This window comes from Pelophylax lessonae (assembly GCF_965119305.1).
Source record: "Pelophylax lessonae genome assembly, chromosome: 8".
In the NCBI taxonomy this organism is placed as follows: domain Eukaryota; kingdom Metazoa; phylum Chordata; class Amphibia; order Anura; family Ranidae; genus Pelophylax; species Pelophylax lessonae.
Window position 1 is genome coordinate 79,070,615 of NC_138775.1, and position 22,447 is coordinate 79,093,061.

General features: G+C 43.4%; 1 protein-coding gene across 2 annotated transcripts in view; it reads right to left on the bottom strand.

The window, feature by feature from the left end:
- ATG7 (autophagy related 7) overlaps positions 1–19,870 on the bottom strand; it is a 460,198-nt gene extending 440,328 nt beyond the window's left edge. The window contains exons 1-4 of one of the 2 annotated variants that reach the window (XM_082264764.1): positions 19,789–19,847; positions 8,184–8,378; positions 6,117–6,171; positions 1,265–1,382 (exon numbers count right to left, since the gene is read on the bottom strand). In XM_082264764.1, the coding sequence (XP_082120890.1) occupies positions 1,265–1,382; positions 6,117–6,171; positions 8,184–8,361 (351 nt within the window). In that variant the 5' untranslated portion in view covers positions 8,362–8,378; positions 19,789–19,847. Of the gene's footprint in view, positions 1–1,264; positions 1,383–6,116; positions 6,172–8,183; positions 8,379–19,767 lie in introns of both variants that reach the window. The other variant, XM_082264763.1, reaches the window with a different exon arrangement.
- Between the last annotated feature and the right edge of the window lie 2,577 nt (positions 19,871–22,447).

A 22,447-nucleotide genomic window follows, 5' to 3' on the forward strand; every position in this document is an offset into this window, starting at 1 on the left:
AGAGTTTGCTCTTGGATACGGAATTGGCTTAAAGGGCGTGTCCAAAGGGTGGTAATAAACAGCGCATACTCAGACTGGTCTGAGGTTGTAAGCGGGGTGCCCCAGGGCTCAGTCCTGGGACCAACCTTGTTCAATTTATTCATAAACAGCATTGAGGACGGGATCAGTAGTGCGTTATCAGTTTTTGCAGATGACACAAAATTGGCCAGGGCAATAACTGCACAGCATGAAGCAGATATCCTACAGAATGACCTGGACAAAATTACAGAGTGGGCAACGACATGGCAAATGAGGTTTAACATGGAGAAGTGTAAGGTTTTGCACTTGGGGACTAAAAACATAAAAGCACAATACACTTTAGGAGGGGAACCCCTGGGGGAATCAAAAATGGAGAAGGATCTGGGAGTCTTGGTTGATGATAGATTAGGCAATAGCATGCAATGTCAAGCGGCAGCTGCCAAAGCCAGCAGAATATTAGCATGCATAAAGAAAGGGATGTATTCCAGAGATAAGACTATAATCCTTCCACTTTATAAAACTCTGGTCCGACCGCATCTGGAGTATTCTGTCCAGTTCTGGTCGCCAGTCCTCAGGAGGGATGTGTTGGAGCTGGAGAGAGTCCAGAGAAGGGCAACTAAACTAATTAGGGGATTGGAGGACCTTGACTATGAAGAGCGTCTACAATCGCTCGATTTATTCTCCCTGGAGAAGAGACGCCTGAGGGGGGACATGATAGCAATTTATAAATATCTTAATGGGGATCCCAGCTTAGAAAAAAAGCTGTTCATTCGAAGGGATTGCATGAGGACTCGAGGGCATACAATGCGATTAGAGGAGAAGCGTTTTAACCTCAGGCAACGTGGGGGGTTCTTTACTGTTAGGGCTACAAGATTGTGGAATTCTCTACCACAAGAGGTGGTTTCTGCGGGTAGTATGGTGGCTTTGAAAAGACTCTTAGACTTACATCTCAAGGATCAGAACATTCAGGGCTATGTGAGATGATTACAGCCACACAAAGCTACACAGGTTGAACTGGATGGACTATTGTCTTTATTCAACCTCACCTACTATGTAACTATGTAACTATATGTAACCATACCAGGCTCCACATGCCCTCAACATGATTGGGGAGGGGAGTACTATATTGGGAATCTTCCGGCTGACAGCAGAGAGCCTTTTTAAAATGAATATGTGGTAAATGATACATTTCTGAAAAGAACAGACAAGTAAAACTGAAGAGGATAGCTAGCCAGAAGCCGATCACCTCATTAGCTGCTTGGTCCAACAAAGCCTTCTTATCATGTGACTTGAAAGAATCCAGAGTATTTGTGTTGTAAAGACAACCAACTGCAGGACAGCATCGTGCTGGTGTGGGTGCATTCCTAGAATTACAATACAAAGGTAAAAATTACAGTTCAATGTTTGAAAGTGTCTAAAAATAGCATTCCCCCTAAAAACTAATCAAAATCTCCTTTTAATTCTCAAATAGGCACCGGAGACATTACAGTTGTGAACAGATTTCACACATGATAATCAATAAGCTGAATTCACAAAGCGAAAACACCATGGCAAGGGTCATTATTTAAAAAAAAAAAATGTAGTTATTTTTAGCTTAATCCAATGAGATTTGAAAAAAAACAGTCACGTGGCTGAAAATAAAGATTCTTCTCCTTGTGTAAAACAAAACTAAGATCATGAATTAAAAAAATTGCTCAGAATTAGAATTTTTTGACAAAAGAATCATGCAAAACCCTTCCCTCTGGATTCCAGCAGTTTTTTGGGGTTTTGTGTTACACTGCTTGCTTTGCAGGCGCTAGAATCATGTTGTGCCAAATATGGAGTCTGGAAAAACCTTCAGATTCGTGCTACCCTATTTTCTAATGGGACCCCAACTAAAAATCCAGGTAAGGTGTATGTTCTTGTAACATGTCTTCCATCCAACAATACATGTTCTAAGGTCAGTCAATTTATACAGTAAAGAGATAAATTGAATACTGTCCGTGATACTTTTTTTATTTGCACTAACATACAATTTTTCAGGACAAGCTTTCGGGGTATGTCCCCTTCATCAAGGTCCAAGCAGTACTGATTCACAAAAGTTTTAGCAAAATGGAAAAAAAATAAATAAAAATCTCTAAGCCAAAAGGAAAAAAAAAAAGAGAGAAAACCAAACAAACATAAACAAATGTAACTGGGAATGGTAATAAAACTAGCATAGTTAGGGCTCTTTCACACGGGCGATCCGATCAGATCCGCCTGTCAGTTTTTAGACGGATCTGATCGGATCCTCCATGCAGCTCTATGGGGCAGCGGATGTCAGCGGATGACACCCGCTGCCATCCGTATCCGATCCTGTCCGTGAAATCTGGACGGATGGAAACCCTATTTTTCCATCCGTTCAGGGAACGGATCGGATGAGAGCGGACAGGCGGTCCGTTCTCATCCGATCCCCCATAGAGAGCAGTGGGGGCTGTGACATCTCCCTCTCCGCACTGCAAGCGGAGACGGAGCTGTCATCCACCGGCTCAGCGGGGATCGGCGGATCGATCCCCGCTGAGCAGCACGGATCCGCCTACGGAGGCGGACCGTGTGAAAGAGCCCTTAGAGAGATAAGACAGAGAGAGAGCTATAGACATAGGGGGGTGATGGTCACAGAGGAAGAAACCCATATCTAAATTTTGTGTCAAAAAGAAGTATCAGTTATACGACCCCCTTTGTGACCATCACACCGCCCCCCCCCCCCCCCCCTTACAGCTCTCCCTCTGTCTTATCTCACTAACTATGCTAGTTTTATTACCATTGGCAGTTACATTTGTTTATGTTTGTTTGGTTTTCTCTTTTTTTTCCTTTGGCTTAGAGATTTTTTGTTTTCATTCTGCTAAAACTTTTGTGAATCTGTACTGCTTGGACCTTGATGAAGGGGACATACCCCGAAAGCTTGTCCGGAAAAACTGTATGTTAGTGCAAATAAAAAAAGGATCACGGACCGTACTCAATTTATCTCTGTCGCAAGTGCACTAATACGGCTACAATCACCTTATACAGTATATTAAAAATACATTCCTACTTGGAAAATTAAGGCACATAATGTTGGCGCTATAAAAATCCTGTATAATAAAAATAATAACATTATAATATTAATCATGGGATTTTTGGTTTACCTGTTAAATCCTTTTCTTAGAGTAAATCATAGGTCACAGTGGAGTTTATTTACTAAAACTGGAGCATGCAAAATCTGGTGCAGCTGTGCATGATGGGCAATCAGCTTCTAACTTCAGTTTGTTCAGTTAAGATTTGACAAAAAACTGAAAGCTGGTTGGTTTCTATACAGAGCTGTGCCAGATTTTGCACTCTCCAGTTTTAGTAAATCAACATCTCCTTTAGAATATTGTTACGCTGCCACCTCAAGTGATTGGACAATGGCTAAAAAAAAAAAAGACAGGAAATCCTCTCCAAGGCACAACCCCTTTCCATTAGGCAAGGCTTAAATTTTGTCAGCAAGCTATAAACTGAAAAGGCAGAGGAGTGGGACCCCTGTGTCCTATAATGTATTCCAAGGAAAGGATTTTACAGGTAAATCAAAAATCCCATTTTCCTTATTATACAACCCAGGACACAGGGTTTCTTCACCTTCATTACAATAGGGCTATGCCAAAACACTGAACATACGGGGAGGACAACACAGCAAAAAGCCAGTACACCCCAACTAACTAAATCAGAACAGGTTAGGATCTCACGCTGCAGCCTGCACACAATGTCAACTAAAGGTAGGGTCTCAACAGCTCAAACATCCACCTTCACGAGTAAACCTCATGAAGGTATCACTTGAAAACCAGTAGCGAATTTGAACTACTGAAGCCGGATGATGAATTGCCCAGAGTGAAGAAGAGGTGGAACACTTTCACTTGTAACCAAGGCGGTCCAAGCTGGCAAGTATTCTGGAAAGTTGCTGCTGTACTTCAGCGATAGCAGATAATAATTCCTCCCTTGTCAGAAAGAAACTGTAGCAAGGTGCCCCAGAAATAGCAGAGATAACCAGTAAGGTGGAAGGAGTCAGAGCTGCATGGAACATACTGATCCCCTAGGGGTACACTGCATGGGTGCTTTGCCCACGTTCCTCTGTGCCTGCAGAATGTATTTGGGTTCCCTCACCTCCTTCATCTCCACTTTTTTGCCATCAATAAGACATGGCATGCTGACACAAATATGAGGACCCTATTTGGGAACAACAATCCAAGTCAGTAAAGAGGGCACTGTGCTGGTTACCCTAAAACTGCCAGTGCTCCCCAACCCTACAAGATAAAGTTGTGTGGCGCCTTAATACTTACTGCAACCTGTAATCCCACAGGGAAATACTCTGCTGCGACCTGTAGTGCCACAATAGCAATCGGTCTGCTGGGACCTGTAGTCGCAAGGGCAACCGCTTCTTTTGCAACCAGAAGACCCACTAATGAGCTGTCCTGCTGTAACCTCCATTGAAGCTCACAGTACTAAACTCACAAGATGGCTACACATGTGTGCAGCCCAGTCAGCCCCAAGTCCATGACGGGGGCAGAGAAAATTCTCTGCCTCCTGTATTTGGCATTGAGAGCCTCCTAGACCTACTCTAAGCTCCACTACTGCTATGGTGGCGTAACAGTTTGCATAAACACACTTACACAGTAAAACAGGACCCAAAAGGTTTTTATCCTGTCCTGTCTGGGAACAGGGGTGTCACCAGAGGAAGGTGCCAGCAGGGAATACCTTAGGGCACTAACCAGTAGGGATGTAACGATATCAAAATCTCACGGTACGATACAATTTCGATATTGACCTCACGGTACGATATTTATTGCGATATTTCAAAGTGATTTTTTATGTGGCTTACTGGCTTTGCTTTCACATATTTGCAAACTTATTTCTTCATTGAAGAAATAAGTTTGCAAATATGTGAAAGCAAAGCCAGTAAGACACATAAAAAATCACTTTGAAATATATACATTACAGTCACTCCTTCTCTCTAAGATTAGAAGACACCACATTTTGGGCCTCATGCTCTTGTCCACTCCCCCACTAGCACGGCACCTATGATACCTCTTCTCTTCTTAGCACTGTTCTGCTTACTCTGAAAACTATCCTCTCTTTCTGTGTAAATCCGACCAATCCAGACCAGTAGTACATGTCATGATGACTTGAGTGGCGTCAGTGTGTTTTTTTTAATTTCTTTCACATTATTTATTACTCACCGGCGGTCCAGTGTCTGTGTCTTGCCGTGGTGCCACTGCCTGCCTGGGAAGCTGGCTCTGCTCCGCCGAGTCCGCCGCTCTCATGCGCTGGCTCCGCCCGCCTCCGCCCCACAAGCCCGCCCACCCACACTGCTCTAACCAACTGGCAGCCGCTCGCCTCTGCTCGGCCAGTAAGCAAGCAGCACTACAGCATAGCATTAGAGGTGACTGAGTGACAGACAGGAGCCGCCGAGGAGACAAATTGAAGGCGGCCAGACCGTGCACCCGCCACGACGGTATCGGGCCATGTAAAACACCGCGATACCGCGATAGCGGTAATATTGTTACATGCCTACTAACCAGTCCATGCTAAAGCCCCCCCTGGGGTGGGTCGAATCTTCTGCTATTACAGCAGGTGATGTCACAAGGGCCTTTAGGGACTCGACTTCACAGCCTGGGATCACTGCCCTGGACCTGTACAGCACTCTACAGGTTCACAAGGCAATATCATTGCTCAGGGTACCAGTCCACAGAGTCCAGTGCTGACTGACAATTTTACAGGACGTCCTCGTGTGTCCAGAGCAGGGTCTGGGTACTGTTCCTTTCAGCATAAAAAAAGCTGTAGAAAAATAGATCCGGAAAAAGCTAGTCTTCTAATCCCAGAAGGAACCTTTGAGAGGCTAGTTAATTTTTTTGTGCTGAGACTGCACAGACATGACAATCACCTAAGACACTAGCATAAAATAACTGAATCCTTGCCTAACTCAGAGGGTTATGCTTAGGAGGGGATTTCCTGTCTTTTTGTTGTCAGTGTTCAGTCACTTGAAGGTGGCAACATAACCCTATCGTAATGCAGAAGAATATATACTGTGTCTTGGGATGTACTATACAAAAAATATATTTTAAACTTACATGTCAAAGGCACTGAATTCCAGGGTAAGACGAGTTGGAAGACCTGTAGGATCCCCTGGAAAGACCAACATGACAGCATAAGACAGATTATGGTGTTTATAGTGCACATATTCTGGGTTACCACTGTTATATCAACCTTAAAAAAAAAAAAAAAAAAGAATTCACCATTAAATGAATGGCCTTCCCCTGTCCCTCTTCCATGGTGCCATTTTACAAACTTAGGCATATGCGCATATGTGCCACTGGTGTCTTCCAGGTATCTAGGACCTGGCATGGACCGGCAGCGCATCTGCGCAGGCGTGGTGGATTTCTGCATGTGCGCACAAATGCTGATAGCTTCTGGTTGATTGTAAATATACTTCCTGGCAGCATTTGTGTGCATGTGCACAAATTCGACGGGCATGCGCCTACACAGTTGTGGCTTAGTAACATACTGCCTCCTGGGATAGCTGTGAAGTAGTAATCCCAGGAGGCAGCAGTGCCTGGAAACCAGGAATTTCTACCTTGCAGTACAAAAAAGATCCTGAACAGTAAAAATTATAATAATGTTTTTTAACAATTTGCGTAAGAGGGAGGAGGGAGGGATAAAATCAGTGATCATAATACCAGCCATTTGAGAGCAAAAGTAACTGTGACAGTTATCATTCACAAAATGCCTTGAATGTAATGGTTTTGGGAAATAGCTGAATCAATGGGTTAAGTTCCACTTTAAAGCAAATCTTTTGAGGAAAAAAAGAAGATTCCCCTTCCTATAATAAATCGACTCCTGCAGCTATGCTCCCCTCGCCATCTGCCTCCTCACAAGTAAAGCAAAGGGCCTGAGCCATCAACAGTTAGGCCCCAGCACTGTGACATAGGGCAGGGGGGCTTTCCACTGGTAACTGTATTTGATTACAATGCCTCATACTGCCAGATCACCAGCTTCTGAGATAACCATTAACCACGCAGTAAAACCATTGTATTTGACTGGCCAGACTTGACTGGCAAACGTACATGGTGGTGAAGGGAGTGGAAGGCAAGTGTGTAGCAACATAATGCACAGCCTGCGTATGCCGTGAGCAAATATGGCTCCCAGATTACCACATACATCCATGGACTAGCCACAGAAACAGACTTTCAATACAAAAACACAGAGGTCCCCAACCCCTGGGCCATGTACCGGTCCATGGCCTGTTAAGTATTGGGCCACATAGTAGGGATTCACATGGGAACGAAGCTCTGCCAGAGTGCTTTCCCAGCAGTGGTAAGCAGCAGTGTGGTACGTGATTCAGCGCATCACACAGGTACTTTTTTTTTTTTTACGAACTTTATTTGAAGTTTACAAAACGTACACTTAATTTAGGCATTGTACAGCAGCATGATGTGCTGCGCTACTGTACACTGCCATGAGATTCGATACAGTGCGCTGCAATAAAATGCAGCATTTTTGCAATTTATTGGAGGGTGCTGCAGCACAGCCCTAGGCTGCATAGCAGGGTGAATGGGACACATAGGAAACAATTATTTCCTGTGTGTAATAGCGGTGACAGATGTTTTACAATCCAGTAAAATGTCTGTCAGAGCACATTGTGTAAATTAGCCCTGTTAAATCAAAATAGAAAAATAGGTATCAGTGGACCTGTGTATGGCCAAATTTTACGCTGTATGTATGTGAATGTTTGTGTTAACATTTACATGCATTAAAAAAACAGCCCAAATGTACCTTTTCTGGTCTGTTCAGGGCCGACATGTAAATATCAATAATGTGTAATCAACCTAATTACACACTATTTAGTTGATATGTTGGCTCTAAATGGTGCCGGCATCCTAGCATCGAAGAATGCTAGTTGGCCAGAACTGCCTTGGGCCTTGGCAACCAATAGGGCCGATATATTTTATGTGCTACACCGTACACAAGTGTGTACAGACAAGATCAAATATTAGACCTCTGTGCATGAGCTCTTATACCAAATCAATTTGTTTTGGTCTGCTGCAAGCAGATAACAGCAGTGCAAGACCAGCACTAGAATGACATCACTATAACTGACATTTTAGTATGATAGTGAAAAGTTCAAAACACATTCTTACCATTGTAATAATGACCCTTGATGACCTTGGCTGATTCATCTAGTCGGTATTCATTGAGTTTTTTCTGCGTGAGCTCATGCCAAAATCCAGCATCAAGAGCGCTAGTGAAGGGGACAAACTGAAGCTTGGTGGCGCCAGAAGCCAGCTGGTCACCTTTGCTTTGTGTTTCAGTTGCCATTACTTGGTCACAATTTACTGCAAGGAAAGCAGAAGGGAGCACATAACATTGACATTTTTCATCTTTTTTGACAGAACAGTTTAGCTTCATTTATGTATGAATGGTTTTTCTTATAAAAATGAGACCTTGCCAAACAGAAGCATCTACTGCGCTAAGCCACACTTCACAATCACATTCTTAACTAGCTACCAATGCATGCTATGTAAATGAGTCATTGTATGAGGAAATCTCATTATCGTGCAATTACATTTTTTTGGGGGGTAGAAAACGTTTTTCCATTTTAAGAAGCGTACAGGTGCTGTGGCTGTTTGCTTTTGGAATCGTCCCAGAAAACCTTATAGCGAGACTTTAGTCTTGTTTTTTTATAACCTTCCTCTCGTCCCTGCATGCCATGCAGCTTTCTTATTTTAACATTTGACAGTTTTCACCCTAACAATGTAAAGAAAAAAAAGAAGTCACATCAATTGGCCTTTTCATCTTGTTCTACACTGGTTTCAGATACAGCCAAAACATCACTGAAGTAATAGCCACTCAACACTGATTACCTTTTTGCAGAAAACACAAAAAGAAAAACACTAAAACAGCACTAACCTTGTGCCAATACCCTGGATGTTATATGATGTAAAACATAGGCTACATTCCCCATGGATATACACTGCTCAAAAAAATTAAAAGGAACACTTTATAATCAAGAGTATATCATCAAGTCAATTAAACTCCTGGGATATTGATCTGGTCAGTTAAGTAGCAGAGGGGGGGTTGTGAATCAGTTCCAGGTGCTTTTGTGTTAAAGAGGAAGTAAACCCTCCTCTACAACTTGTACCTATAGGTAAGCCTATGATAAGGCTTACCTATAGGTACTGTAAATATCTCCTAAACATGTACCGTTTAGGAGATATTTACCTTACATGCCGCCAGTGACGTCACTGGCGCATGCGCTCTGAAGGAACGGCAGATCGTGCCGTTCCTTCAGAGCCCCGTGCCGTGACTGTCGGCTCCCGCGCGCGTGCGCGGGAGTGACGTCACCGCGGCTCCGGCCAATCAGATGGCCGGATGCCGCGATCCCGGAAGACGGGCGACTGGACATGTCGCCCGTCATAGAGGTGAGTGAGCGGCACGGCGGGGGCTCGTTCTAAGGTAAGTATTGCATAATGAGCTAGTATGCGATGCATACTAGCTCATTATGTCTTTCTCTTGCAGGGTGTTGAAAAAAAAAAAAAAAAAACGAGTTTACAACCTCTTTAATGAAATAACTACAGGAACCCCAGATTAGCAACATTAAGACAACCTAAAAAACGGGAATAGTTTTACAGGTGGAGGACATGGCATTTTTCCCCCTACCTAACTTTTCTGACTGTTTTTCACCAGTTTGGCATGTGGCTAGGGTCAGTGTCACTACTGGTAGCATGAGGAGATACCTGGACCCTATAGAGGTTGCACAGGCAGTCCAACTCCTCCAGGATGGCACATCAGTACGTGCGATTGCCAGAAGGTTTGCTGTGTCTCCCAGCACAGTCTTAAGAGCATGGAGGAGATTCCAAGAGATAGGCAGTTACTCTAGGAGAGCTGGACAGGGCCATAGAAGGTCCTTAACCCATCAGTAAGACCGGTATCTTCTCCTTTGTGCAAGGAGGGTGAGTACTGCCAGAGCCCTACAAAATGACCTCCAGCAGGCCACTGGTGTGAATGTCTCTGACCAAACAATCAGAAACAGATTTCATGAGGGTGGCCTGAGGGCCAGACATCCTTTAGTGGGCCCTGTGTTCACTGTCGGGCACCACAACGCTCAATTGCATTTCCCATTGAACACCAGAATTGTCAGTTCCTCCACTGGCGCCCAGTGCTTTTCACAGATGAGAGCAAGTTCACCCTGAGCACATGTGACAGATATGAAATGGTCTGGAGAAGCTGTGGAGAACGTTATGCTGCCTCAGCATGACCGGTTTGGTGGTGGGTCAGTAATGGTCTGGGGAGGTATATCCATGGAGGGACGCACAGACATTTACAGGCTAGACAATGGCATCCTGACTGCAATTAGGACCCATTGCCAGACCCTAGGCTGGTGCACGACAATGCTCAGCTTCATGTAGAGAGAGTATGCAGCTAGTTCCTGGAGGATGAAGGAATTGATACCAATGAACAGCCCGCACGCTCGCCTGACATAAATCCAATAGAAAACCTCTGGGAAATTATCTTTCGGCCCATCCAACGCCGCCAGGTTGAACCTCAGTGATGCCCTGGTCCAGACCTAGCTGTAAATACCCCAGGACACCATCAGTCGTCTCATAAGGAGCATGCCCCGATGTTGTCAGGCATGCATTCAAGCACATGGGGCCATACAAACTACTGAGTACCATTTTGAGTTGCTGCAACGAAATTTCAGCAAAATAAACTAGCCTGCTGCATCATTCTTTACTTTGATTTTCTTTGAATTCAGGCCTCTGAAGGTTGATTATTTAATCAAACAATGTAGCATCCTTCTGTTCCTAACACATTACCCAGTCCATATCTGTATAGATATTCAGCATGATATTTTTCCCCATTCATTTTATGTGTTTTCAAAGTGTTCCTTTAATTGTTTGAGCAGTGTATATTAAAAGAAAGTATGTTCAAAAAACAAATATATTCTATGAACACATATATTCCCAGAGGTTAAGAAAGTCAGTCATATAAAAAGAAAAAGTCTCTGGCTAACACTGACAATACGTGTGAGGCTGCCTTCTCATAATGGACTGGGAAATCACAAACTGCAAGAGAAGAGGGGAAGGAAAGAGAGGCACCAGGCAGGCATGGTGAAGCATAATTTATTAAAATATAAATATGTAAACAAAAGCATTCACATAGTGAAGGGGGAGACAGATTAGGGCCAGTAAATTCTGTTTAGGACAGTCCAAGAGAGCTGTGGTCAATAGTCCCGGAGAGATGTGCTGTCCGGCAATCCAGGGAGAGCCTGCATGTGAGGAATCCATCTGGGGAGAGCCAATGCCGGAGAGACTGGGTACTGCCGTGGTGGTAGGTACAAAGCAGGAATGGATGTGCTATTGTTGTTTATATATTTATATTTTAATAAATTGTGCTTCACCATGCCTGCCTGGTGCCTCTCTTTCCTTCTCCTTTTAGCAGAAATCATGCCTATCTAGACAAATGCACACAGCTTTACCCACGGGTTCATTCACACAAGTGTGAAAAACGCTGTCACAGGGTGTGCCTGGGCACACAGTAATCACCCCATACGGCACAGATTCTGCTGCCTGGGCTTTCCCCCTGCAGTACTGCCAGCATCCCCTCCTCTCCTCTCCCACCTGCGGGGATAGTTACAAAATGGAGAGTGGAGAAAGGGGCGGTAAATATGTCATTTACCAGTCCCTTTCTTTTTTGGATGAACACAGTGAGTGATTGGTTCCAATCACTTATGGCGTTCGTTCACAACTAAAAGCAAAGTAAATTGTGTATACTAAGCTTCACTTTGTGAATGAACAGGAAGCTGCTTGGTGTAGAGCACTTCCCATTCATTCATGGTCCAGTGCAGTTGACTGGGGAATCTCTGTCCTCAGTCCCTATTCTCTGTCCCAAAAGTGAGACAATCGGGGTCTGTTTAGACTCCCAATATTTCCCCAAAGCCCCTAACGGGGCTTCTAAAAAAATGTAATAGGATAATGAAACTATTTTGTAAAAAATAATATAAAAAAAAATAAAACTATGGACACCAATCTCTGTTCTACTGACGCCGTCCATGTTTAAATACATTTTAAAATGTTTATTCACATGTATTTATAAGAGAGAGTGTGTGCGTGTGTGTATGTATGTATATATATATATATATATATATATATATATATACACACACATACATACACACAGTAAAACTTGGATTGATAGTAACTTGGTTTGAGAGCGTTTTGCAAGACAAGCCACATTTTTTTTTTTTTTAATTTTGACTTGATAAACAAGCGATGTCTTGATATACGAGTAGCGTCACATCACAGCTGATTATAAAAGAGAAGAGTGGCGCCTAAGTGTAATATGGTTACATTTGATGAAGGTACAACATTTAGCAACTCACATGGTTGATGATTAAAACAGGCACATCTAAGTATGCAGGCATCCGGGAAAAAGCTGTCCACATAGACCATCTTCTGCACCGCCATCAACTTCATCCCTTCGACGAGAGCTTCAAGCCTCGCTTTCAGATCACTTTACTGCAAGGTAGTCTTCCCGGTCACAATTGCAGACTGACAGCAGTGAGAGCCGGCGGTGAGAAGGATGGTCTATGTGGACAGCTTTACCATGGATGCATGCATTCTTAGATGTGCCTGTTTTAAGCATCAATCATGTGAGTTGCTAAATGTCGTATCTTCATTAAATGTAACCATATTGCTACACTTAGAGGCGTCTCTCTTCCCTTTTATACTCTGCAGTTCCTGCTGGATTTTGCTTCTAATCCTCTTGTGGAGGCTGCGAATTGGGAATGAACATTTTATGGTTACACAACCTATCACATTACTATAATCATTTTATATGGACTATAAACTGAAGAACTTATGAATAAATGGTTGTGTAACGAATCATCTGAGATTCCATTATTTCTTATGGGGAAATTTGATTTGATATAAGAGTGCTTTGGATAACAAGCATGTTTCCAGAACAAATTATGCTCGCAATCCAAGGTTTTACTGTATACTGTACATTTATAAACACACACATGTGTGTTTGAGCTTTGGGGCGCACGAGTTAATGCAATAGGCTGCACACACCTATAAACGCTGTATACCGATGAGTACAGCAAATAGTGTTTAAGGCATCTGTACACCGCAGATAATAGTCTGAGCTTTCCTTCCATACTCCTTACTGCTCCTGTAAAGCTGGATAACACGGCACACGTTATCAATTAGGCCCCTTTCACACTTGTACGACCTGAAAGTCACGTGACTTTGACGCGTCTTGAAGCAATGCCTGTGTGATCTTGAGGCCCCAAGTCGCATCAAAGTCGGACCAAAGTAGTGCAGGGACTACTTTGTAGTCCCACAGATATGAATGGTACTCACTGGAAATCATGGGGTACGCCTTGTCATGCAAGTTTGCAGTCCCAAGTCACACAAGTGTGAAAGGCGCCTTTCACACTTGTGTGATGGTTATGAGTAAGCGATCATAGTGTCGTGAAACGCGTCAACCTATGTACCTGTCCTGTGATGTGTCAAGTCATGTATGGAATTTGTGGTGATGAATAAAACTTCATTGTTTCTATTTACATCGGAGTGCGGTCACTACCTTTTTGCTTGGAGTACACCAGTATATTGCCTTATGCGTCATAGGGCAAGGCTCGGTGCTTCAGGGACGAAAGGGTTGCAGATGAATGCATCTAAATGAGAATTTGGTTCCTGTATTGTAGTCAGTGACTGGCACATATTAGCATTTTAATTATGCAATATGTAAAAATCAGTTTTCTGCCTAAAGTCAAAGGTCTGGAACATCTTTTATTCCCCTCCCCACTCCGTGCCTTCAAAGTTTCTGTAAAAAAAATTAATTGCAGCAGAAAAACTTCCAGGAAAACTTTCTCACAGATAAAGCTGTTGTGTCCTATCTGGTGCACACAACTTCACAGAAAGTTTCATCTGGATTAAAAATAGTTCAGACCAACCCCATCCCTTTTGCATATTTAATTATTGGACTCAGGGCTTGTTTACACCATGTCCATTGAACTGAGCTGATCTGTCTAAGTCAATGCAAGGGCGGAGGTGCAAAATGCAGATTTTCGAGTTTTCGATGGCTGCTAACTGTTGGAAAAAAGGGGTCATCTATGGCCAGCTTTACATTCTATGTGCCCCCTCCATGTGGCAGCTCCTGTAATTAAACCCTATGTCCAGTCAGTGGAGAAATGTATACTTTTATGATCATAAAAATGGGCAGACTCCAATATACTGAATGCTATAAACGAGTGACAAGTGGGCTACAGACAACAGGGACCCTACTCGTAAATATGTCAAATCATGTCATTTTAGACAGAATCTTTTTATTGAAGTAACAAGATAATGTCATATAAGACACAGTAGTTGAACAATAGTGGAAAAAAAGAAATGCCTTTCCCTCAAAATGCCCATAATCATAACATTTCTTAAAATCAAACAGAGACATCTCGACGGGAGTACCAGCAGAAATAAAAATACAAAATAGAAAGATGCAAGTCAATAACGAAAGAGCCAAGAAATATACATCTGATCCACTAGGGACCGACTCTCATTGAGCCAAAAAAAGAAAGAAAAGGAGAAGAGAAAGAAAGGAAGTAAAGAGCCAGCCAGAGATTCATTAAGTTGCAGATAAATATTGTATCTATGGGTCCCATGCTACTTTAAATTTCTCGCGAATTGTGAAGGATACAGGTAGAGCTGCACGATTCTGGATAAAAATGAGACTTACAAATTCTTGCTTAGAATAAAGATTGCGATTCTTGGCGTAACATCATCTTTCACAATATACAAAAAAATTGGGCTAACTTTACTATTTTTTTTTTTTTTAAATTCATTAAAGTGTAGTTTTCCCCCCAAAAAAAATTGTTTAAAAACTCCCTGCGCAAATACAGTGTGACATAAAATATTGCAATGACCGCCATTTTATACTCCAGGGTCTCTGCTAAAAAAATATATACAATGTTTGGGGGTTCTAAGTAATTTTCTAGCAAAAAATACAGATTTTACCTTGTAAGCAACAAGTGTCAGAAAAAGGCTTAGTCTTTAAGTGGTTAAAATGACCTCATTTACAGACTGAAGTTCATCCCTTTGATCTAAAAGAACCAAATGATACCTTGTTGTTTATAGTTATCTCCCAGCACTGAGTAATATTAATAAACATTTGCTGGAGGCTCTTTTTTTTTTACAGCTGTGAGTGAGCAGAGAACAGCTCTGCACTGTATGAATCCTGGAAATGCTGGATTAAAGTTATTTTAAAGTCTCGTTTTAAAAAAAATAAATAAAAACAACAAACATGTTATACTTACCTCCTCTGTGCAGTTGGTTTTGCACAGAGCAGCCTGGATCCTCCTCTTCTTGGGTCCCTCTCCCCTGCTCCTGGACCCTCCCTCCTATCGAGTGCCCCCACAGGAAGCAGCTCCGGCTTTCGCGTCCTCCGGCTATCTGATTGGCCGGAGGCGCGATTACATCACTCCCGCGACTGCGTGCGGGGGCCGCCGTTCACGGAACTGAGCTCTGAAGGAACGGCACGGGTGGCCGTTCCTTCAGAGCGCCTGCGCCGATGACGTCATCGGCAGTATGCACACTAAATATCTCCTAAACGGTGCAAGTTTGGGAGATATTTATAGCACCTATAGGTAAGCCTTAATATAGGCTTACCTATAGGTAAAAGTTTGTAAGGTGGGTTTACAACCTCTTTAAGATCGTGAGGAGGGTTGAAGCGAGATTGTGATTTTTTTATTGATTAATCGTGCCACTCTAGATACAGGAAAGTCTATCATGAACCATGATGCAGTTACGTTTTTTTTTTTTACATAGTCAAGAGGAACCATCGACTGCTTCTAATATTTAGCTATAGTTATTCTAACTGCCAAAAACATATGTAATTAGTTTTGCTGACTTTTTGGGACCTCGTCAGAAATTTTTTTCAAAAGCGCTGATTCCAGGGATCTATGGATATTATTTCCCATCACTGAAAACACCAGGTTAAATATTCAAATCCAAAATCTATTGACTAAACGACACTGCCACCAAATATGATACATTGTACCCATCTGGCCACAACTTTTAAAGCAAGAGGGAGATGCAGATGGATGCATCCTCGCAGCTCTGGTCGGGACAAAATACCAACTTAGGAGTGTTTTGTAGTTTGCTTCAATTAGTGTTGTATTAAGAGATACCTTGGAAAAAGCATAGGCAATCTCTTGCGCGTCAGTTCAAAAGTGGTATTCAAGTTCCGTACCCATTGAATCATGTAAGGGAGCTTAGTAGTCAGGTCAGTAAGTGTAGCGTATACTGTAGATACCTGTCCCCATAGAAGGCCTTTCGTTTGACAGGATAATTCAACATTTGTAAGTGTAAGGGGTCCATCTAACAAGGTAAGTTTATATCGTACAAAATAAAAAAGTTAATTGTACCTCAATATTTTACCAGCGGGCATCTGCAACATATCCTTAAAATATTGCAAAGAGTATGGTTGATCACCATTGAGATAGTCTTCTATCCTAAAAAAGCCCCTTGTTGGGCCACCATTGGAATTGCATTGGAGTCAGTCTGGGGGAAAACTCTGGGTTGTAAAACATGGGGGCTAGCGGGGTATGTGGGGATGACAGGGGTTTGCAATGTCATACTCCGTCCCAGACCGCTAATGAGACAGGGTAGGACACAAAATATAGGGATGAAGAAGGCTAGGAGGCTACATTTGGGAGCCAATGGCAAAAAGATGGCACAAAAGAGCCTCAATAGAGGCCCAGAGAGGTGCAGATTCCTTGGCAGTTGTGTGGAAAAGGTGAGTTATTTGAGTGGTTAGATAATAAACATGTAAGTTAGGGAGGCCAATCCCACCACATAGTTTTGAGACATAAATGTCCATTTATTCACTCATTTTAACTACCCCAAATAAAGCGAAGGACTTCCGATTGTAAACGCTGTAGCTTTCCCCTTGGGATCACAATTGGCAAGTTTCTAAAATAAAATATCCTCGGTAGAAATTTAATTTTAATAAAGTTGATTCTGCCAAACCAAGATAAGGGATAGTCTGCCCCTCATTGAAGATCTTTCCGAAGTTGATGAAAGAGTGGATAGATATTTAGCCCTTTAAAGAGTGTCGATCAAAGGCGTTAGCTGGATGCCTAAATATGGGAGGGCGCTTAGCGCTCATTAAAAATTATAGGTATTCTGTAAGGTCAGACCCCTTAAAGGGGGGCAAAGAAATATTAGGAGCCATTAGACAGAATCTTTCTAAACTAGACTGGGGTGTTTAGAAATGAAAACAAACCCCAGCAGATTCATACCAGTCAGCCCTACCATGTCAATGTAATGCCAGCCCCAGTAATTTGAGCAGTTCCTCGTTTCCAGTACTGTTTATTACTTTATTGTAATCCTACCACATATTTGTCCTCTTTTAGGATTACCATGCATTTTCAAACCCAAAAAGAAGAAAATCACATACGCTACCAAGGAACCAACGACAGTATGATCACAAATCAAAGAGGATTGCACAACTAAAATACACAAATACATCTAAATAAATATAAATCTGGTTGGATCTACTTCCAGATGATCTCTTGGGCCTCATGCACAGTTGTAGTTCACCTTTGGAACATGTTCCAGCATCTGTACCTTCTTTCCCCCTCAAACTCCCCTCCTTGTGCCAGCAGGCCATGGATCCTCTCCCCACACACGCTGTCACAATTTTAAAAACAGCGCGGCTCCTCCCACACGGCCTCGTCATTCACAGTTTTCTGTGAATGAATAGATTACAAGTACCATAAGCCATGGCAGCTGACAGTTTATAGTTCTCAATGAAATACGAGGATGCTGGTGAGCAATCTGGTAGTTCACGCATTCTTCGTGCTCTCAGGTAATTCCCTGCCCGTATGAGCAGACAGCTATGCTGAGAGCCTGCAGAAGCCTGAGATTGCAATGCTCTGCAGGCTCCAATAATAAATGCACATTTGTTTACCTGCAAAAAAAATGTGCACTACCTATTTTTTTTTTAACCACTTGCCGACTGCCGCACGACTGGATACGGTGGCAGTCAGCCCCCCACAGGCAAAGTGACGTATGGGTACGTCACTAGCCTGTGAGGCTCTAGGGAGCGAGCGGGCGCGTTCCCGCTCGCTCACGGCCCCCCCCCCCCCCCCGCGCGCGTGTGTTGCGGCGGACCCGATGTCCGCCGCTCACTCGCGATCGTCGGTTACAGAGGGAGAAAGAATGTAAACAAAGTCACCTGTCATTCTCCCTTGTGTAACAGCAGAGATCATATGGTCCTGCTATGTAGGACCGTAGATCTCTGCTGTTACATGAAAAGCCACATCCCACAACAGTAAGAAGCACGCCCCTAGGGACACACATAGCCACTGCATCTCTAATAAAATTAACCCCTTCCCTGCCAGTGTCATTTTTACAGTAACAGTGCATATGTATAGCACTGATTACTGTAGTAATGTCACTGGTACCCCCAAAAGTGTCAAAAATGTCAGTCAAGGGTCCGATCTGTCCGCCGCAATGTCGCAGTCCCGCAAAAAAAAAAAAAAAAATCGCAGATCGCCGCCATTACCCGTTAAAAAAAAAACAATAAAAATGACCAAAAATCTTTCCCTTAGTTAGTAAACACAATAACTTTTGCGCAAACCAATCAAAATACGCTTATTGCGATTTTTTTACCAAACATATGTAGCACAAAACAAATTGGCCTAAAATGTTAAAAAATTTTGATTTTTACATTTTTTTTTGTTGGGATAAAAATCATATCATATAAAAAAATGTGAAAAATGTTGTTATTTTTGCAAAAATTGTCGCTCTTTTTTTGTTTATAGCGCATGATCAAAAAAAAAAAAAAATCGCACAGGTGATCGAATACCACCAAAAGAAAGCTCTGTTTGTGGGAAAAAAAGGACGTCAATTTCATTTGGGTACAGCGTCGCACGACCGCGCAATTGTCCGTTAAAGTCACGCAGTGCCGAATCGCAATATAGGCCCTGGTCATGAAGGGAGTAAAATCTTCCGGGGCTTAAGTGGTTAAAAGATAAACTCATCCTTTAAAAAATGTCTGCTTATACAGACGTTTGACTTTTGTATGACTTGCTTTATGTAGGTGGCCATGCATAGGTGTATACAGGTGTATTTGAAGGAAAATGTTTACAGGAGGAAAAAAAAAAAATGCACCAAAGGTGCATTCTAAGAGCAGATTTTGCGCAGAAAAAAAAACACGTGTATCTAAACACGAGTATGCACATAAATGTATTCCAATCGCAAAAATAAATGAATATTTCGGCCAGTAGAATGCATTTAAGCTCAAAGACATGTAAATACGTGCATACATATGGTAACATTAGAGGGTTTTTTTCTGCCAAACTCTGGCAGAAAAATGCTTATTCTCATAAGCCTGTGTGCACGAGGCCTCCAACCAAATGGGAATTCTTTGTCCTGTGTGCTTTGATAAAACATTTACGTTAAAAGTAGTATACTGAAACTTGAAATCTTACAATCAGATTGCAGTGAGTGTGGGGACCACGAAGAATCTGGGCAATCTGTCACTTCCTAGCTGGAGTGGAACTACAAGCTGTGCAGGTCCTGAGGGGTGCTGCACTTGTAGTCCCACAATAAGTGGAGGATGACAGGTGAGCTGCCTCTGAGGGGACTGAAGCAGAATACACGATGCACCCTGAGCTAAACCCCCAGCAGAGAATGACAGATGGAGGGAGAAATATGTAATTACCAGTCTAATAGCTCCACTCACAGGCTCTGTCTCATAGCAGTTCACTCACTGCACTCCTTCTGTCTCCTCTGCAGCCTGTACACAGGGCTACTTCCGGGTGTGCAGCTGTCATGTGACCCGCAGCTGTCATGTGACAACGGCAACTCCTCTAGGACAAATCAGCTGACCTGTAATGTGTACAGTACAGCGTGTGGAAGTACACTGAACAGTCAGTGGAGGGAATGTAAACTGAAGCAGGAGTGCATGGCATCTAATAAGCTTTAATTATACCCTACACTGCAGATTAAATCCCACTTTAAATATTTATCTGCTGTAGCAAGTCACTTTATAGCGGGAGATTTATTAAAACTGGTGCACACAGAATCTGGTGCAGCTCTGCATAGTAACCAATCAGCTTCCAGGTTTTATTGTCAAAGCTTAATACAAAGAGCTGAATATAGAAACTGATTGGTTAGCCGGTGTAACGGGAGAATTACCTACCCCGTGAGAAAAACCTACCCTCGTCACTTCCGGCCAGGAACAGCTGAGCAGCGCAGCAGTGCGCATGCTCACAGCCCCGGATACCTAATGAAAGAGCTGAGGACCTGACTACTGCGCATGCGCACTAGTAGGAAATTATCACGGTGTCCGTGAAACAAACCTACCCACGCCACGCTTACATTAAAACAAGTGTGCTGCAATATAAGTCATCTCCGCTCCTGTCCCTGTCACTCCCCTGATCTTGGCTAGTAAATATAAAAGCGGCTCTCGGCTCCGTGATTTATGTTCTCATACACCCGCTTTTATATTTACTAGCCGAGATGAGGGAAGTGACAGTGACAGGAGCGGAGATCACTCGTATTGCAGCACAGCTGTTTTAATGTAAACGCCGAATTACATACAGTGCCGTGCAAACGGAAGTGACGAGGGTAGGTTTTTCCCACGGGTAGGTAATTCTCACGGAACACCGGCACTGCTGCACCAGATTCTGTGTGTACCAGTTTTAGTAAATCTCCTCCACTGTGTCCATAAATAGTGAACTCATAAATATACAGCAAATGATATAAACAATAAAGTGCACAGTGTCAAGACTTCAATGTAAAAATAAAGTGTTGCGTGTTTTACAAATTCATATACAAATATATAAATTAAAGTGCCTCAGTGCTTTACAAATGAGGCCCTGTTCACATCATTTTTCCTATCTCAGGCAGAATCACTGCGATTCTGCCCATGATCACAAATTGCACTGGAATAGTGGCAAAACACACCAGGCAGGTTTGGGTGGCATTCATTTTTCTCTTACGTCCTCTGACAGTCGCCGCCCACTCATACAGTCTTCACCAATGGGTATTGACCTCTTATCCACAGGAGCAAGCTAGGCATAAGACTTGTTAAAAACAAAGCAATTTACATAGACACACCTGTAGGGGGCTGTCCCTTTGGTCCAATACCCCCCTGCTATCAGCCTTCCCAACTCAGTTTGTCTTCTGCCTAGTTAGGAGTAAGATAGGCTATCCCTGTGCTGGGGCTACATGTCTCAGCCTTTCTTCTATTTTATTACTTTTATTTTCTGCAAAAGTGTTTTCTTTGCACTACTAGCTTTTTATTTGTTCTGCGATTAGTTAGTCGGATCTTCGGAAGACTACAGCGTTTGCGGAGCTGGGAATCGGACTGGTCGTCCTGGTACTCCAGGACAGAGGATCTTATGGAATCCCAGCCCGCCATCGAGCGTTTAGCGGGCTATGCGTGCGCCCTGGCCTAGCAAACGACCTGCCCCTGTCCTCAGGGGCAAAAGCCTGCGAGGTATCTACCTCGTCGGGATGCCTCAACATGCGGTTTTGACCGTGCGACGCATCCTATTTCGGCTGACGGCTCCCCCGTCATCTGGGGTGGGGGGTTCCCGATATACGGAGGCGCTCATGCCATATGGAGCTGTAAGTAACTTCTGTGTGGGGCCTCTGTTTGGGAATGACAGTCTGCTGACGTCTGTGCTCTCTCCTCCTGTCTGTGTCCGGGGCTCGCATCCCTCCTGGTCCCTGCGGGGGCGCATGTATCGCCGTGGGGGGGGGTCTGTGGGGGTCCCTATCCCTGTCCACTTTATCAGTGTGTTTGGGGGTGCAGACATGGCGGTGCGGACCGCTGCGGTGCAAAAAACCGCGGGTCCGCCATTTTGGGTGTGGGCAGCTGCTCTGGACTCACTGTGGGCACTTTCTGCAGCTCTCTATGTAGTGTTTTTGGCACCTTCGGGCGCCATCTTGTGTGTGGCAAGGTGTTCTTCTTTGCACATGTTTGGCGGCCATTTTCCCGGAGCCTCCCATTCAGATGCATTGGCAACCATTTTCCCTTAGACCAGTTCCTGTTCAGCCTCTAGCGGGTGACATCACTTCCTTTCCTGTATGTAGAGATCGTTTCCAGCAGCTTCTTTTTGCTGGTTTTGGAACTATTCTTCTGTTTTCAGTGCTTTTCCCATCTCAGGGGGGTACCTTAATGTAATCCTTATTGCGTTGCATTGCGGTGGGTCGCCGCAATCGTGTCTTAAAGGGACAGCGCCATAGTATTTTTCTCATGGAGTCCCAGGACTGCTAATTCCCCCCAGCCTTGGTGTATGATTCAGGTACTCCTGAATCTTCACCTTCTCTTGCTGCTGCACTTGCGACTTTAGCGTCCAAGGTGAATTTATTGATGTCAGAGCGGGGTTCTA